The sequence below is a fragment of the Delphinapterus leucas genome, chromosome 3, assembly GCF_059928025.1.
Source record: "Delphinapterus leucas isolate spDelLeu-1000000601 "Yukka" chromosome 3, BTC_Dleu_Yukka2, whole genome shotgun sequence".
NCBI lineage: Eukaryota > Metazoa > Chordata > Mammalia > Artiodactyla > Monodontidae > Delphinapterus > Delphinapterus leucas.
Genome location: NC_143131.1, coordinates 9,415,805 through 9,435,170, shown reverse-complemented (window position 1 = coordinate 9,435,170; position 19,366 = coordinate 9,415,805). Strand labels below are relative to the sequence as shown.

At 41.6% G+C, this 19,366-nt stretch overlaps 1 protein-coding gene across 6 annotated transcripts in view; it reads left to right on the top strand.

Moving 5' to 3' along the window:
- SEMA5A (semaphorin 5A) overlaps window positions 1-19,366 on the top strand; it is a 476,576-nt gene that overhangs the window by 236,767 nt on the left and 220,443 nt on the right. For all 6 annotated transcript variants that reach the window (XM_089908674.1, XM_022581376.3, XM_089908670.1 and 3 more), the window contains one exon: window positions 1,476-1,521. In XM_089908674.1, coding sequence (XP_089764800.1) covers window positions 1,476-1,521 — 46 coding nt within the window. The remainder of the gene's footprint in view (window positions 1-1,475; window positions 1,522-19,366) is intronic.

Genomic DNA, 19,366 nt, shown 5'->3' with positions numbered 1-19,366 from the left:
GGACGCTTCTCCCAATGGCTTTGTGAGGGAAGCGCCACGTGCCACGCACTGCTTCTCTGGTGTTGTTTCGGAGGTTAAATTGGAGGCTCAGAAAGAGTGTGTTGAACAAGCCATTGTAGTGGTTGAGGAGGCAGTTTTCAGCGTGCAGGATGGCAGTGTTCCCGTGGCGGGGGACACATTGTGAGAGCACTGAGCGCGCAGGGGGCGCTACCTGGGACTCGTGAGCCCGCCCTAAAGGTGATTGGAATCCCTTCTTTTCCTCCAGCAGTGCATGCGTGCTACTGGTAGCAGCCTGCCCGGGATGGAGTTGTCCCTGTTGATTTGTGCTCCCCGTTGCGTCCACACCATAGGGATGTTTCTTGGTTCTCTCAGGGCTGTGCCCATGGCCTGTCGCGGCTGTCCCTTGTCACCTCTACTGGGACAGCGTGTTCACTTCTGACATCTGCCCGCCTTCCCAGAGAATGAAAGTCATTTACTTTTGTTTCTTGCTGGTGCCGGGGGAGTTTTGTTATTCTCCTGATGCCACAGTAATCACCTTGGACCAGTCCATTATAACAATAGCCTCAGCTTCTCCGAGACCCCTCCCCACTCATGCGTTCTTAGGGGCTGCTTCCCACTACATGCCAATTTCTCCCTGCCATCGTTGCTCACACCTGGGTGGACTTTCTCCGCCATCCATCCTTGGGTTGCTTTCCTGCTGCACCAGCTTCTCATCTACATGATGTTAAGGAGATGTTCGTTCATGGCTTGAGCTGGAGGCCAATCCCTTGTTTCTAAAAGTCACAACAGTGCAGTTCAAAGTCTCACGTGACTGCTACATTTCCCTCCCCCCACCCCCCCAGCTCTGCGGATCTCTGTTGTGTATTTCACGGTTCTTCCCCTTCGTTGTTGAAAGCTGATCGCTTCCTTTTCTCTGGCTTCCTCTTTCACGCTTGGGCAGCCAGAGCTGACTCTTTCAAACAGTCAGACAGACAACAAGTTCATGCTTCTAAACTTATTACACACTGAATCCATCCAGCGAGGCAGAGCGGTGTAAAGCTCAGACCATTGGTGAATTCAAAACCTGGATGTGTTTTAATTAAACAACATGGTGAATGTAGGTGATCTGTCAGGATAAAGGCTCGTGAAGAGTGGTTTTATATCATCTTGCTTAACTTAAACTCAGCTTCAGCATTAAAGACCCACTTCTGTTTGTCCATTTCACATCGATTAAGAGAGCTGATTAATGATTTAGATATACCTTAGTCCCCACCCCTTTATTCCTTAGCTTTCTCACCAGTCTCAAATGTGTGTTTCTGTTGACGTATTGAACGCCTCTTTGAACTCTGAGTTCCAAGGAACTCACAGTCTTAGCAGGAGATTGCTTCAGAAGCCAAAAATTGTTGGGTTTTTCCCCCTTATTCTCATAATTTTTATGTACTGTAATTTTTTTAGATCTATTAAAAATGAAACTGCTCTCTTTTTGTATTTTGTAGAAACTACCTCTTCAGATTACAGCTTGAGGATTTGTCTCTGATCCAGGTAGGTGCAATTTATTTTTCTCAAACTTTCATTTTTCATCTCAATTAGCTCCGTGTTTGAGGGGATGAAGACAGATGTATGGGAAGGTATTAATCAAGCCACAGCAGGCCGTTCCTTCCTCAGCAGGTCAGGCCACGGGACGCCTGGCTGCCCTCTTTGACATGAGTCATCACCTGCCTTAATTCCCAATTAGCCCTCTTCCTACTGTGCGGCCTCTCCTCCTTTCATGGGTATCATCCTGATTTACTCTTCCCCAAATGATAGATAAGTCAAAGGGCATTTCCTCAATGTTAGGAAGTGGCCTTTTCCCCCTGGTTAGAATCATCATTGATTATTTAGTGTGATGCATCCAGCCACCATATTCTTGTAAAAATCAGCCCCCTTTAGAAAAACATCTTTGTTTCCTTTTTATTATTTATAATTAAATAAATATGACTCTATGGCTTAAAAACCACATATAGGGCTTCCCTGGTGGTGCAGTGGTTGGGAGTCTGCCTGCTGATGCAGGGGACACGGGTTCCTGCCCTGGTCTGGGAAGATCCCACATGCTGCAGAGTGGCTGGGCCCGTGAGCCATGGCCACTGAGCCTGCGTGTCCGGAGCCTGTGCTCCGCAACGGGAGAGGCCACAACAGTGAGAGGTCCGCGTACCGCAAAAAAAAAAAAAAAAAAAAACATATAACAAAGAATTAGTGATGATAGATAAAAATGAAATTTACCTACTTGTGTTTTTTTGCGGTTTGAAGGAGGAGGAACCTGAGATGCTTATGCCTGGATACAGTGTTTATTTTAGTGGCAGATCTGAACCACAAAGGCCCACTTCACCCTGTTAGGCTTTTAGAAGGGTCTCCTTGGAGAAGGACAGGGTCATGGCATAAATACCCACTTCGCCAAGATTCTGGAATTCCCCATGGAGCATGCCAGAATCCTTGGGCTGTGTGTAGTTTGGAAAAATTCCCATGGAGCATGCCAGAATCCTTGGGCTGTGTGTAGTTTGGAAAAATTCTTTAATCACCCTCATCTACTAGAGTTCTAAGAAGTGATTGGAGAGAAGTTTATATTATTTTCTTCTCTTATGTGATGCTGATATTTGGGAACATTCAGGAAACTTTAGATCTATGGTTTAATAGTAGATCTATGTTTTATTCAGCAGGGCTTTAAAATAAGCCAATACCCCCCAGAAAACTAATATTGGTAAAGCACTTTGAAAACCCATAGACCTGGATTTGTTATCTAGCTCTGTGACTCCCAGCAATTGTGGGTTTCCTCATCTGTGGAATGACCACAAAACACTACCAACCCCATACTATCTTTGCTAGAACTAAATAAAGTAAGGCATGCACAAGAGATAAGGCATAGTACTTTTGCAACAAATGTTAATCGCTTTTGTTTTTTAAAAGTGATAACAATAAATAATAACTTCTTATAATTATTTCATCACACTGGACAATGAATTGTCTTTCCACTGCAATTTGGTAATATAAGTGAAGTCTTTAAATGAGTTGATCATTGGTAAAATTATGAGTGTATTAATAAGAACTCAGAATGATCAGCAGTTAATGCAGAATACCATTTTAAAGCTCTGGTTTTAAATAATCTTTTATAAAATATATAGATCATTCGATAGGATTATGCTCATTTTGATTCTCAGGGTATAGTATATTATTTGGCATATTGTGTGTGCCGAAAAAGTGAAATGTGCAGATATGTGTGTGTGCCAATGTATGTTTCCATACACATGTGCATTGATTTCCTAGTTTCCCAGCTCCTATGGCTGAGAAGGTCTAGAATATTGTCATTTTAATAGCAATGAGCACACTTAATACCCAGTACTTGGTTTCTAAATTTCATTCTCCATTAAAACGAACCAAGCCTTGGGACTTCCCTGGTGGTCCAGTGGTTAGGACTTTGAGCTTCCACTGCAGGGGGTGTGGATCTCTGGTCGGGAACTAAGATCCCACAGGCTGTGTGGCCAAAAATAAATAAAAAAGAACCAAGCCTTCTTGGAGAAGCAGCTGATTCCAGGGCCTGGACAACCAAAGTTCCAGATAAGCCTGGAAGATTTTGATGTTTCAGAAATTAAGGGAGTACTCAAAGAATGATGAGAGCAGGTCAAAAGGATATAGCAGCCAGCTTGACGTGGGCTCACTGAAGAAATCTGGGACAATTTGATTGTTAGAATAAGTAATGATAGTATCAGGTTATAGCACAGTGAATCAACTATGAGTAAATACTATGAGTAAATACTAACATAAAAATAAATGAATAAACAAATGAGACAGAAGGGACTGCTCTTCCTTACTCTAAAATGCCAACTAATAAATGTTGAAGGAATGATTTCATTAGAAAATTATAATTTGACAACACTCACACTAAAAACTGATTCAAGCAAAAATGATCAATGGATGCAAAATTTGTGGGTGAGAGTTTGATGATGACCAAGATATCGATATAGTCTTAAAGTCTTTACCTATAAAATACGTATTAATCGCTGGAGGAAAACCTGTGACTTGATAATGAAGATAGCTGACCAGTACCATGATAACCAGCTAGTTAAAGGTACTTTCGCTAGGAATGGGGCAAAGAGTTAGTATAAGCTTCCTGATTAGATGCACTGAAAAGGCCACAGCAAGATTTCCATGATATTAAAACCAAAAATTATAACCAGTTTCATCATGAGGAATCATCACACAGACCAAACCTGAAGGCCATTCTACAAAAAACTGGTCTCTACTCTTCAAAAATCACCAAGTCAAAAGAAAAAAGAGCTATTCCATCATAAAGGGGAAAAAAAGTACACATGTCAACTGAATGAAACATTTGATTCAAATTGCATCTTGGAACAGGAAAAAATTTTTTTCCTGTTATAAAGGACACTCTTGGGACAACTGGTGAAATTTTACTGTCTGCGGAGAAGATAGGAGAAATGTATTAATATTAATGTCCTGACTTTGGTAACTGTAATGTGGTTATGAAGGAGAATGTCTTTGTTCTTTAGACAAACCTTCTGAGATAAATAAGGGTGAAGAGTATCATTTCTGACACTTATTCTGAAGTGATTTAAAAACTTACTGTATGTCTATATACATATATATATGTGTTTATGGGCATACACATGCACACACACACACATGCATGCATGCACACAGAAAGAATGATAGAACAAATCCGATAAAATGTTAATGAGGGAACTCTAAGAATCTAGGTGAAGGGTTTTTGAGAGTCCATTGAACTTTGCTTGCAACTTTTCTCGCTGTTATTTCGAAATAAATAGCTGCAAAAAATCAGGAGATGCATATTTGCCATTGCTGTGTGTATAATGTTATTTTAGGGGCAAGGGAACTAACTGTAGTTTCCTCATTATTGCTTCTCATTGTCATGACTACCTTTTGGTGGAAATCAGGTTGAGGTTACTGATGAAATTGAAGTGTTTGGAAAACTCATCAGCCTCACCTCCGGGTAAGAGAGAGCACAGTCTGCTGACATAGGGCCAAGCAGGACGACAGGGGCTGTCCGAATGGAAGCTTTGACAACACGGCCCTAATAACAGACGTCAGACCACGCGGTGCGGTGGGTACACACAGCGCCACCCTCCTCTGTTGTGCTTCGTGGTTGTGTACGATGCTCTGCAGCCTACCTTTCACTCACTGTGGAGAGAGGACTCTGGGAATTCTTCAGGACAGACTGCTTTTTCATACATGTCTCCAGTTAAGTTGTCCTTTTGATTTCTACGAATACTTTATTTTAAGTTAAATGACCGTTTCTAAGGGTAACAAAAAAGACTAAGCACACTGATCAAGAAAGGGCTGTACTGGTGTTACAAACAGCACTGTCCAGTAAAGACAAAATGTGAGCCTCATGGGTAGTTTAAGATTATCTGATGGTCACATTGAAACAAGTACAAAGAAACAGGGGACAATTTTTTTATTGAGGTATATAGTTGATGTACAATATTATATAAGTTTCAGGTATACAGCATAGTGATTCACAATTTTTAAAGGTTATATTTCATTTATAGTTATTATAAAATATTGGCTATAGTCCCTGTGCTGCAATATATCCTTGTAGCTTATTTATTTTATACATAGTAGTTGGTACCTCTTAATCCCCTTGGGGGAAATTATTTTTAATAATATATTTTGCTTGTTATATCTCAAATAATATCATTTTAACATGCAATAATTACAAAAAATAATGAGATACATTTCTTTATTTTAATTGTATTAAGCCTTCAAACTCTGGGGTGTATTTCACTCTTAGAGCACATGTGAATTTGGACTAGCCACCATGCAAGAGCTCAGCGGAGCTGTTGCTACCTAGCTGGACAGTGCACTTTAAGATCATGAGAAGCAGAGGCGTTTATGACTTGTGTGCCTTCAGTTATGTTGTAGAAATATTGTTTTCTGCAGGGACCATCCGGATTAATTTGGATATAGTAGGCTAAAACTTTTCTCCTTCCTTCTCTCTTCGAAGATAGAAAGTAATTGTTGAAACATGGGAAAATGAGGAAATGAAGATGAGGAAGGAAAATCAATTTGCATGAACAGTGGAGAGAATTAGAACTGAGAATCAGTGACAGCCCTTATTTAACAGCAGACAACGCTTCGTCTGACCTGGCCCCTCTCTGCCTGACAGCAGGGTCCACTTCCCAGGGGCAGCCCCCCATCACCTCGTGATGCTTCCCTGTGTCTGTAATGCCAAGCTGCTTATAGCTTCCCAGACTGGAGGCCATTTCCCAACTTTTAGCATCTACTCATGTCCTCTTTCTTGTGAACAATTTTAACCCCATCTTCTCCTCGATCTAGAAGAAGACCGCCAATCCTTCGGTCTCACTTTAACTGTCACCTCTTTGTAACCCACCTTGAGTCTGTTTGGGCTGATGACCCTCGGATGCATTTCATAGCCTCAGCCTTTATTTCTGACGAGCCCCTCTTGTCTCAGATTGAAATTCACTCTGTGCTGTGAGGAGGGTTTGAATTGTTGTCTCCTCAGTATTAGATGAAAGTAGATCATTAGATGCAGTTACCTGGCAGGTGATAGACTCAAGACAAATGTCTGTGAAAGTTTGAATCCCTTGATATTTAATAAATATGTTCACTCTGCAACTTTTTAAAACTTATCATTAGTAGGGCATGGGTGAATTTCATATTTTTGTCCCTAAATTCAAGAGAAGGAAAGTAATGAAACCCAGTGACTAGAGCAGTGAGGAATGCCTGCTGGAAGAGGCATCCTAAAACACACGTGTGCACACTCTCACCCCACAGGAAGTTTCTAGGACAGTATAGGTATTTCCTGACTCTGATCCATTCCTTTCTTATGTACCAGTCACCTGTCTGCTCGATACTGCTCTGCACTTTTCTTCTGCCCTAAATTCTTCTGCCTGGACATTGTTTTAGGATCAGTAATGAGAAAGCAGTTGTTGAACAAGGTTCCTTTTTTTCCCTTCTATTTAGTGATTTTCACAGAGTTCTAAGCCCCTCCTCCCAGTCAATGACCCCCAAATTCGATGCGCTAGTGTGTGTACTTCAGCCAGCACAGTTCCCAGCTGCAGCGGGAGCATGATGCACACCTGTGGTGCATCCTTCCGTCTTCCCTTCCTCACACCAAGGTGGTCCCCACACAGTGACTTGATTATCCCAACTTCTGTTTTTAGTGAGAGGAAAAGAAGGGTCCCAGCTCTTCTTCCTGCCCAAGGGGTGAGGGCAGGGTGGGCCAGGGCTGCCGGCATTATCCACAGGAGCACGTTGTCCATCCAACGTGGTTGTGCCTTGCGACTCAGCTTGTGGAACCATGCGGAAACCCACTGATAAGAAAAATGGACTTTTGTGAAGTGGCTTTAGGGTGAGAAAATGAACTATGAGGTCAGACTGCCTGATAAGCTTGATACTGACCACAGTCCGGAACAGGCATCAACAGAACCCCGAATCAAGGGTTCTTTTTCCCTTTTTCTCCCTAATAAAGTTGAGACGTCACTAGTGGAGTTTCTGAAGCAGTCAAGATTTGAGCAAGGATCGGGTCAGTACATGGTTATTATTACCCCCAGTGAACATTATCTGTTTGAGGTAAGTCCCTTAGCATCACCACAAAAATATTCACATATAAATATACCATGAGGTAGAATGGCTCTATATGGAATATTGTGATTTTCAAACATACCTCAGTGTATTAAAGTGAAAGACCAAGAGTTGCTTTGAAGGAAACAAAACCTGTTTTTCATCAATGATTGGAGAATCAAATATTCATGTGACGTCACTTATAAGGTGTCTTTCCACTCGGAGGCTGTGATAAATCTTGCAACTCACCGTGTGCTGAAATGTAGACATCACGTCTTGGAAACCAGTCACTTTCAGGCACAGTGACAGAGGATGTGGAGGTTTCCCATCAGGCATCTCTCCTACTTCTTGTCATGGTAACAGATCCATCTCTTCAGCGTCACTTTTCTTCTTGCCTTGATCACAGCGGTTATGTTACAAGAACAAGCTTTTTGGAAAATATAGAAATGCAGCCGGCCCTAAGATGAATTGACAGCATTTGCCCATCTGGGATCGTGCCTGGGATGGCCCGAGGTAGAGGTGCACTGAGCACGGTCCTAAGAACACAAAGAGACTGCAGCTCATTTCACCTCAATGTCTTCCTAACAGTCTTTTGGGAAATAGCTCAAAATCCATTTTTATATTGCTTTGTTACTGAAGGAAAGGAATTCACAGCTTGTTTCTCACTCACGACTGCTGGAATAAGCAGAAAAATTGCAATCTGTGTTCCAGTTTACCACCTGCCTCTCTCTGGTTTCTAAATTGAAAACTGTTATGTCTCTGACGACCTGGTCAATATTGGTGGAGAATTCTCTCCAAAGTTAAGGTAAATGTTAACTTTGTTTCTTGTATATTTGGGTTTGGGGAATTGCCTTTCAACTCCAGTCATTTCTAAATCGGTGTTTCTCAATTAGGGGCTGTTTTACCTGCTGAAAACATCTGGTTGTCACCACTGGAGGGGGACGTTCTAGTGGCATCTAGTGGGTAGAGGCCAGGGACACTGCTAAATGTTTTACAATGCACAGGTCAGCCCCTCGCCGCTCAGCAAAGAATTTCCTGGCTCAGAATGCTAATAGCACCAAGGTTGAGAAACCCTATGTTAGGTGATCACTGCCTCAGCTTCCACATGTTTTGAAGAAGCCACTTTTTGAATCTGTGATGTTAACATGTCTTGATTGAATCCAGAAGATCTTTGATATGCTTGGGGTATTTTCCTCTTTAGATTCCTTTGTATATTTAACCAAACACGTGTATGAGCCCTTAGTGGCCATTTCTAAAGAAGCTGCTGGGATTCTTGAGTATAAATTGCTTCCTTTTATTAATATGAAATTAAATTTAAAAATAGAGTCAATTTATAATGCCAGTACCCTCTCTAATGGGTCATAACAATTTGATACAACTACCTTCTGTTGGAATTCTTCTGTATAATTTAAAGAATGATATTTTAATTAGTAATTTAGAGTAACTATTCAAATGAGATATTTGTATTGATTAATTTTTTAAATCTTGTCTTATATTTGTATTGGACAGGGGGAGAGTGGTCTCCCATGTAGTTATCCACAGTCATGATTCTAAACTTTATTTCTTTTTTGCCTTCTTTATCAAATATGTTCTTGAAATCATAGTGTTATGGAAGTGGCAGGGACCTTAGAGATTAAAGAGCTTAGAGATCTTTATTAAAACCTTTCAGGGTTTCAGAAGCTAAGACTTGATGATCATAGTTACAGTTTTACTGGAACACAGCCATGCCCGTTCATTTGCATATTGCCAGCCCATGGTCATCATTAATACATCTTATTGGAACACAGACATGTGCATTCCTTTGGGTGTTGTCTATGGCTGCTACATCAACTGGGTTGACCAGTTGTATCAAGTAACGTCTGGGATACAAATCCTAAAGTGTTTACTATCTGACCCTTTAAGGAAAAGTTTGTCGCCTGGGACTAGTACAGATCAAGTTCTCAGTGAGTATTTCCTGGTGAGTGAACACAGGATAATGCAGTGTAATTCTTTGTCTTTGCTTTTCTTAGGACAATATTTGGTTGTTTGGACAACAGTGTTAATTTTGACTCCCTGGGCTATAATTTCATGGTCCTCCCTAGACTGTGACCCATAGGTTGGGAACCCGTAGTATCACCACTCATCCCCAGATTCTTGTCTCTTCCACTCCCTTGGTGAAAATTCCCTGTCAGGGGCTGTTTCATCCACCTGTTTATTGAAACACATTTACTTTCCTTTTCTCATAACTTCTAAGAGGATTATAGTTGCTGATGTACAGCTTGTGTAGATGAGGACTCAGATTTTCAGAGAATATTAGTCACATCGAATGAATGCTGTTAACAAACAGCCCTTCACTCTCGGTAGCTAAACGCACACTCAGAAGCCTTATTTCTTACTTACGTGATGATTGTCCAGGGCAGCAGCTGTAGGGGCTCTGTTCTATGCTACCATCCAGGAGCCCAGGGTGTTCTGCTTGTGGTGCCTCCATCTTCAACCCACGCCTCCAGAACAGCGTGGAAGAAAGTGTGGAGGATCGTGCAGAGGCGATCTACATGGGCCAGGCCAGGAAATGCATGCCTCGCTCCCTCCCAGTGGCCACCACTAGGTCACATGGCCTCAACCAACTGCAAGGAGGCTGGGATTATAGTTTGTCTGCATACCCGGGAGGAAGCAGAAGACTCAGACCTTCAGACATCCATCGGCATGCATTAGCATTTTCTCCCAGAAGGTGCTAGAAAAACAAGATTAGCACCTAAGGATGCACTGAACTGATCCTGTTGTCTGCGCCTATCCCCCGCCATTCCAGCAATTCTAATTTTCTACTACACACACAGATTTATCCACGCGTCTAACATTTCTGTAAATAACAAAGAAGGGATACTTTGAACAAACCACTTTCCTCTTTGGACCTCAGTTATCTTGACGGTGCGTTGGGAGAGCAGAGCCAGGGAGAGGAGTAGGCTGGATCATCCCTGCAGTCCCTTTCAGCATTAAAATCTTAATATGTGCCATCCTTCTGCTGACTCTTCCTTCTGTCACTGCTTAAATGTGACTCCTGGGTTCCTCCTTATTTACGGAAAACTTTCCCTGTAATGGAAAACTTGGCATTGTGCTTATTCAATGTAACTTTAATGACCTAATTTGCCATAAGATAATGAGGACAGGGCTTCCCTGGTGGCACAGCGGTTGAGAGTCCGCCTGCTGGTGCAGGGGACGCGGGTTCGTGCCCCGGTCCGGGAAGATCCCACATGCCGCGGAGCGGCTGGGCCCGTGAGCCATGGCCGCTGAGCCTGCGCGTCCGGAGCCTGTGCTCCGCAACGGGAGAGGCCACAGCAGTGAGAGGCCCGCGTACCGCAAACAAAACAAAACAAAACAAAAAAGATAATGAGGACAACAACGGTAATAGGCGACAGCATTTACTGTGCCCTCACTGAGTACTCAGCTCTTCACATACATCATCTCAGTTTTGTTTTCTCAGTGGCACTAAGGTGTAGGTATTATTTTCAGTATTTTACAGAGGAGGAGATGAAGCTTGGAGAGTTTATGTGATTCAGCCAAGATCACCCAACTGGTTTGTGGCAGAACTATCTCCTAAACTTTAAGAGAATAAAATTTTATTCATCTACACCACCAAATTTATGATATTTTATTACAGCAGCCACAGGAAAGTAATGCACATGACCTCTATTTCTTATATCTTGCAGTCAGGCTGGTGACCCAGGAAGCCTAATAAGAGTATCCAGTCTCCTTGCTCCAGGGTTCTGTAAACGACCCAAGTGCGACTAATTAGTGGCCTTAAAGGACTTTCAAATATGCCCTGAAAGAAACAAGGCTAATCTCTTTTCTTTGCAATCGTAAGCTTGAAGGATGATGTCACTGTAGGCTATGTGCAGCCATCTTGTCCCCATGTGGTATCTGCTGAAGAACAAGGCCCAACAGAGGCTATCATAACTAGAAGTCAGCACTGTTGAATTCTTACAGCATACTTTGAATCCCTGGGCTTGTCTGTGCTCGAATCTGGGTTTCTCATATTGTACTTCCCAGTTACAAAATATTTTAAACCTTTTGCTTTTGGCTTAAACCAATTGGAGTTTAGTTTTTATCACTTGTCACAGTGATAGTGACAAGTTCTAAGGGCTTGGTTAAAATGATTTTAATTTTGTCTGATGTTAATGTTAAAACTTCTCAAGATAGATTAGAATGCCAGTGTACTCTTATTTTAAGACTCCTGAAGCTTATGAATATACCACCTAAAATTTGTCTACCCTTTGAGAAAAGAGGCTGTCTTAGAGCGTTGGGTCTAAAGTGTGATTTGGGTCACCAAGTGTGATTATCTTCTGTTTACAATAAATGTTACCATTGGTTAAGGGAGTCACTTAGCTCTGAGAAACACACTTGGCTCATAAATGCAGATCTCAAAGAATTCATTTGGAAGTCACATTTAGACCAGGCAGTTCTGTCCTTTAGAAAGCATACAAGTTAAGTCTGAACATACGATCCTTTGGGTGGCATATTCATTTCCTAGGGCTGCTGTAATAAATTGCCACAAATTTAGTGGCTTAAAACAAGAGATATTTATTCTCTCACAGCTCTGGAGGTCAGTAGTCTGAAATCGAGGTGCCAGCAGGGCCACACTTCCTTCAGAGGCTCTAGGGGAGGAACCTTCCTGCCTCTTCCAGCTTCTGGCGACTCCAGGAGTTCCTGGGCTTGTTGGTGCATCACTCTGTTCTCTCGCTCATCTTCATATGATCCTCTCCATGTGTCAGAGTGTCTCAAATCTCCCTCACCTTTCTTGTATAAGGATACTTGTCATTGGATTTAGGATTCCTCAGATAATCTAGGGGGATCTCATCTTGAGATCCTTAATTAGACTTGCAAAGATCCTTTCTCCAAATAAGGTCACATTCACAGGTTCTGGGTAGATATATCCTTTTTGTGAGGCCACCATTCAACCCAAAGTGGGTAGTGTTCCGGGGGTCTTTAGAAGACATCTTTCCGAGTTTATGCCTCTTTGTTTCAAAGAGATCCTACCTATTCATGGTGCTCTGAGGCTTCTCCTTGTGCTATAGCTGCAAGCATTTTTTTAACAACTCTTCCTTTTTTCCTGTCTCAGGGTTTCTTAACCTCAGCATTATTGACATTTAGGTCAGATAATTCTTTGGGGTTCTTTTCTGGGGGGGCTGTCTTGTGCAGTCTAGGATGTAGGGTAGAGGCATCAGGCCTGACCTCTGTATACTAGATGCCAGTAGCACCTTGCCTCCCAGTTGGGACACCAAAACTGTCTCTAGACATCACCAAATGTCCCCTGGGGGGCAGAATCGTCCCCACTTGTGAAGCATGGCTCTATCCCCACATCACCCAATGAGGATGATAAATGTTTTTCAACTGAAAGGCAAAGATAAGAAAACAGGAAATTGGAGAGCACAGAGACAAATGTAAATTCTGCCTTTCCTGTACTCGAAGTGAAAGGAATGGATTTTTTCTGGCAAAACAAACGCAGTATGGAAACCTGCCTTTCTGACCCTTTTCTGGAGTGGACATACCTTAGACACACAAGGAGGTTGATGGTGGCATAAAGCGTATTTGTCCTAATGCGCCCCTCAGTGATATCCTGGAAGACGACTCCTTGAAGATGATCACAGCTCGGCTTGCTCTGCTACACCAGCGGGTGCTACAGGTATCCTCACATCCCTGAGGCAGCTATGGGAGAGCACAGCATACTGGAAACGCCTTTGGATACAGAGAGCGTGGGAATGCAGTTTTCCTTCTGTTTCTGTTTTGTTTCAGTAGAGTAATGTGTCAGGGTAACAGCCTTGGGAGCCTATAGTTCTCACTTGAGCTGGGCCCCTGAAGGGTTTCAGGAGCTCTCCTCTGTTGTATTTCATACATTGGGATATCCGCTGTCCAGCCCCATAGGGAAAAAGGAAATGTGAAGCCTAGCTCTTCTCTCTGCCATTTGTAATAATCACTGCCCAGTTTTTCTTGTAAATATTTTTTGACTTTTTATAGTTTGAGTTAGGAGGGCAGAGAAAGGTGTTACACACTGATGGCCTCCTTCCTAAAACCTGTTCAAATGACAGGTGTTTACAAATGATGAAATTCTGCCTAAGGCTGTGCCTAAGGGAATGCTTAAAGTTGGTACCTAAGCCCCACCCTGCGAAGGTGGACTTAGGCTGCCGACCGCCTGTGACGCTCTTCTGCCCTGTTCTCCCCCCTCACTGCCCTCCCTCCCTGGTCTATCTATCAGTGCCCAGCCTGAGACATCAAGCTGATAAAAATGCAAGGTCAGCTGTGAGAAAGTCCCCAGGACAAGATGGGCATCAATTAATCATTCCCAACTTTCCTGCTTCATGAGTGTTGGCCTGATCTCCTCCAGCTGAATTCAAATCTCCCACCTGTGTCTCCATGTGCTGTTTCTCCTGTTCAGACCCTATGTCTTTGTCTATATTCTCCTCCCAATCAACTCCTGGCAACTATTATTTTAACTGTCCTCCTCCATGCCAGCTGTAGCTCCATAACGCTCCTGTCCCTGTTCTAATTTCTCTCCTCCATCCTAACAGAATTAGACTAGATGGATGGGTGATCTCCAAGGGCCCGTTCAGCACTAAGATTATGAGATTTATATGTTCAATTGCTGTGGTTGTCCCCTTCTTCAGAACAGTAAAGCTCCCCATCCATGTTTAATTAATGTTGAGGGTGCAACAAATCTAGCTCATTCTGTGCCTTTAATGGCCAGTTGACTGTGGGCTTGGTTTATCAAACCTGTCCAAATGACTAACTGAAGAGATCCCAAGCTCCTAACAGCTCCATGAGGCAAGTATTTACTTAGGCTAATGACCTCCATTCTACAGTGGGCAGAGCCAAAGACTATGAGAGCTCATCGCTAAAATATTATGATGATGGTTTGGAAATCATATGACAATGGGGCCATTTTAAAGTGTTTGAAATCTTACCGTCCGTTTTCACTAAAGATGTCACTTTGTAATTTAAAGCTGCAAAAATATCAGCTACTCCCACAATCTTGAAAAAGCACCTTAATTACAGATATTTTCCTTTAAAAACCTTGTTCAAAATTCTATGCCAGAAAACAGAACTCATATTTAAGATTCTTTTAAAAAATGGAATCAGTACAGCACTAGGAAATTAAGCTATGCAAATACTTTTTGTTATTTATGCATTTTTGGTTGTTTGAGAGAACTGTTCAAAAACCTTTCTAAAAAAGGTTGGATTGGGATGCTTTTATTCTAACCATCTGTATTAGTTTCCTAGGAGCGGTGTAACAGAGCAACCAAACTGAGTGGTTTAAAACAACAGAAATATATTCCCTCACAGGTCTGGAGGCCAGAAATCAAGGTGTCAGCAGGGCCGTGCCCTCACTGAAGGCGCTAGGAGAGGGTCCTTCTTGGCCTCTTCCAGATTCTGGTGTTTTCCACCAGTCCTTGGCGTACCTGGCTTGTAGATGTCACCCTAGTCTCATGGCCATCTTCTCGCTATGTGTCTTCACATCAGCTTCGCTCTGTGCTTACCCATCTCTGTGTCCAAATGTCCCCTTTTTAGAAGGACCCCAGTCATATGGGTTAGGGCAGACCCTCATGACCTCATCTGAACTTGATCACCTCTATAAAAACGTTATTTCCAATTTAGACAACATTCTGAGGTACTGGTACTAGGGGTTAGGATTTCAACCTATCGTTTTGGGGGAGGGGCACAATTCAACCTTTAACACTATCAATATCATTTTTAATGATAGGTGACATTTTGGTCACCTAAGTTCATATCTACATAGCCTTTAATTCTGCACACGTGTGTGAACAAGAAAATCAACAGCCCCCCACCCCCGGTGGAATAGTTTAGTTGATGGTATGGAATTTAGAAAAAAGTATTTTTTTTTAAGTTAAATTTATCACTTTTCAACAACATTCGGCTGTTGTTAGATTTTCTTTTAGGTAACCACCATGCCACCTTGTTTTATTTCGTTTTGTTTTTTAAACGAATTATAGTTGGTTTACAATGTTGTGTTAATTTCTGCTGTACAGCAAAGTGACTCAGTTATGCCACCTTGTTGTTCATCTTTTCCCCCACCCTTTTGTTCCCTCCTAACGGAGCAGCCAGTGATGCTGGCTGTCTTCTCTGAAATTTAACTGTTATTTTTTGCCTGTCATGTATCACTTCCTTTGTCTTGTCCTCCAGAGGGAGATCCTATAGCTTCTGCCATAACTCAGTTAAAGCTCCTTGAGGAGAGGAGAGTGTTTTTACACGGTTTTTTGAACCCATGCAGTTTGGAGCGTGATGACTGAGGCACAGAATATACTCTGTCTTTCCCTCCCCTTATCTCCTTTCCCTGTTTCCCTGCCTGATATTTTTGCTGTCCGTACTCATCTTGAAATTTAAAAATTATAAAATATTGCAGAGGTATTATTTCATAAGCTAATCCTGAAACTTAAAAATCATAAATAAAGTATTCCATCTGGACCAGGTTACTTTCTGTATGATGTTTTACATTTATATTTGGTCGGAGACTTTCTAAAATGCAGATTTCCTTTTGTAATTAGAAAAAACAAGTAACCAAATTAACCTTGAGCATCAAAGTTATAAAGTGTAAAAAGAAAAAATCCGGCATTATAAAGATTTGACCAAGCACATAATAATACAATACCTTTTGACAACTGAGTATAAAATGGAATTACACATAACCATAAATGTAAATGTGTTCCCTGAGTCAGAAAAGAAAGTGTAATTTATTTACCTTGGTAAATAGAGATTTCACATTGATGGCTTTTTTATTAGCCTTACATGTGTGAATAAAAGTATAATTCTACAGTATGGAGGTTCCTTAAAAAACTAAAAAAGTAGTTACCATATGATCCTGCAATCCCACTCCTGGGCATATATCTGGAGAAAACTCTAAAAGATAATGCACTGCAATGTTCATAGCAGCATTATTTATAATACCCAAGACATGGAAGCAACCTAAATGTCCATTGATTGACTGTTGAATGGATACAGAAGATGTGGTATATATATACAATGGAATTTTACTCAGCCATAAAAAATAATGAAATAATGCCATTTGCAGCATCATGGATGGACCTAGAGATTATCATACTAAGTGAAGTAGTATGTGAAAGACAAGTATCATATGATATAGTTTATATGTGGAACCTAAGAAAGTGATACAGATGAACTTATTTACAAAATAGAAATAGACTCACAGACATAGAAAACAAACTTAAGGTTACCAAGGAGGATAGAGGGGTGGGGGAGGGATAAATTAGGAGTTTGAGATTAACATATACACACTACTAAATATAAAATAGATAAACAAGAACCTACTGCATCGCACAGGGAACTATATTCAATATCTTGTAATAACCTATAATTGAAAAGAATCTGAAAAAGAATATATATATGTATAACTGAATCACTTTACTGTTTACCTGAAACTAACACAACATTGTAAATTAACTATATTACAATTAAAAATTTTTAAATGCTTAAAAAAGAAAAGTATAGTTCTAATCATAGGTGATTTTTCCCACAGGGAAGCCCCAAATTATTAACTTTTTTCCATAGCATTCAAAGTGAGAATGAACTCTGCCAGAAAAGGCACATTAGTTTTTAATAAATACATTTGTGAAAAGTACCATTTTTCAAATAGAACACAGGGACATCTATTTTTGTGGAAAATGTATATTTCATAGTTATAGAGTATGCCACATCATATACATTCAGCCTAATGCTTGGAGAGCTCTGTATAAATATATCACATTTAGCTTTTTTAGAAAGAAACCTGTTTTATCGGGTTTTGACAAATTTCAGTTTGTCAAAGCAGTTTAAATATAGCCAGCATATTTGAAGATTCATAGGTCAGCCTCTAAGATATGATAAGCCTATGAATGGAGGTATAGATAGTATATTAATTACACATTTCATACACTGATAACCTTTTCCTGGCCTTCTAAAATGACTGGTGTTTTTTAGACCCTATTCCTTTCCTCATGTGGGATTCTATTCTATATTTCCTTGCCCCAGTTATACATCCCCTTTTAAATTAACATGGTAGCATTTGAAGTTTTGAGTCCTTAATTATCATTCATCCCATTAAAATACCCTTTAGGGGCTTCCCTGGTGGCGCAGTGGTTGAGAGTTCGCCTGCCGATGCTGGGGACACGGGTTCGTGCCCCGGTCCGGGAAGATCCCACATGCCGCGGAGCGGCTGGGCCTGTGAGCCATGGCCTCTAAGCCTGCACGTCCGGAGTCTGTGATCCGCAACGGGAGAGGCCACAGCAGTGAGAGGCCCGCGTACCGCGATGAAGAGTGGCCCCCGCTTGCCACAACTAGAGAAAGCTCTCGCACAGAAACGAAGACCCAACACAGCAAAAATAAATTAATTAATTAATAAACTCCTACCCCCAACATCTTAAAAAAAATACCCTTTAGATGATAAGTAATAATCTATTTCCTCCACTGGTTATCAGAGTTGTTATTTGGCAAATAGAAAGTATATTTTCTTCTAGTTCCACCTAGAATTGTTGGGTGCTATTTGGATGAGGACGGTGATTTCCAGCCAGATCTTCCAGATATACGCAATATAATTTTCTGAAGATATTTAACAATAGAAGGAGGTCACATTTTCCTGAATCTTACTGATATGATGGCGACCTTAGCCAATATTGAGATATCATTGTGGGGGTGTGTGGGTGTGTATATATATATATAATCTGTGTGCTAAGAGCTCAGCATGCATTGCTCTTAGACTCTTATCAGGGCTCCTATTTGATAGACACCATCTTTATCCTGATTTTGCATTTGAAGAAAGCTTGTCAGTATTACACACCTGTAAACTTGGTGGACTCCAGATTAGATCTCAGACCTCCTGGCTGTACCGCATGTTCTTAACCTTCTAACATAAATATTGAAGAGCGGGATGGGGGACAGCAACCCCTCTTCCTCCCCTCCCCCTTGTCCGTCCCTTTTCCTTTTAGCTTCCACATACCACCTGAACCACTGGAAAATTCTACCAAGCACTCACTGTGAATTATTTGGTCTCTCACCTCTCTCTTTGTTCACTTAATTCTAACTCACAAAGGTTAGTTTATTTCTGTGTGCTGCCTTTTCCACTAGCATGCATGTTACAAATGCAAGTTAGGACAAGAGGCTCACTGATATTTTAACACGGTGGTTCTAGAATCTGTTAGATCATCGGATTCACTTGAATAGGCTTTTAAAGGTGGAAATCCCCAAATCCCTTCCATGCCTACTGAATAAGGATTGAGCCATTGGAATTCCTGCTTTGAACATGAACTTTGGGAAAGTTCATGAACATGAACTGAGCACTGGTGTCAGTCATACTTTGTGGGAAAGGATCCAAACATGGGCTGTGAAAATAGTGCATCTAAGGCTAGAAGTACTGGAGAGCAGTAAGAAGAGCAGGCTTGGAGGAACTGGATGTCGGGTGGGTTGAGGAGATGGAAGATGGGAAATTCTGCTTTGATGCTAGTGACCTTGAGTGATGGTGAGGCATCCTGCTGGCTGTCCAGTGGATATTTGAAGAGGCAGTTCAAAATCTTAGTGGGGATAGAAAAGGAGAGGGAAAGAGGAGGAAAACAGAGCAAATGAAAGTGAAAGAGTGAGGGAGAAAATGAATGAATATGTGGATGAATGAATGAATTATGGACCAGGTAGGTTTGGAAGTGGGGCTTAGATTGTTGGCTCATGGGGAAGCCAGTTGTGCCTTGAGTCCTCAGTGTAAAGGAAGAGGCAGCGGTCTGCTCTGTGGATGAGGTGCTAGGACTCCAGTGTCCTTGGACAAAGC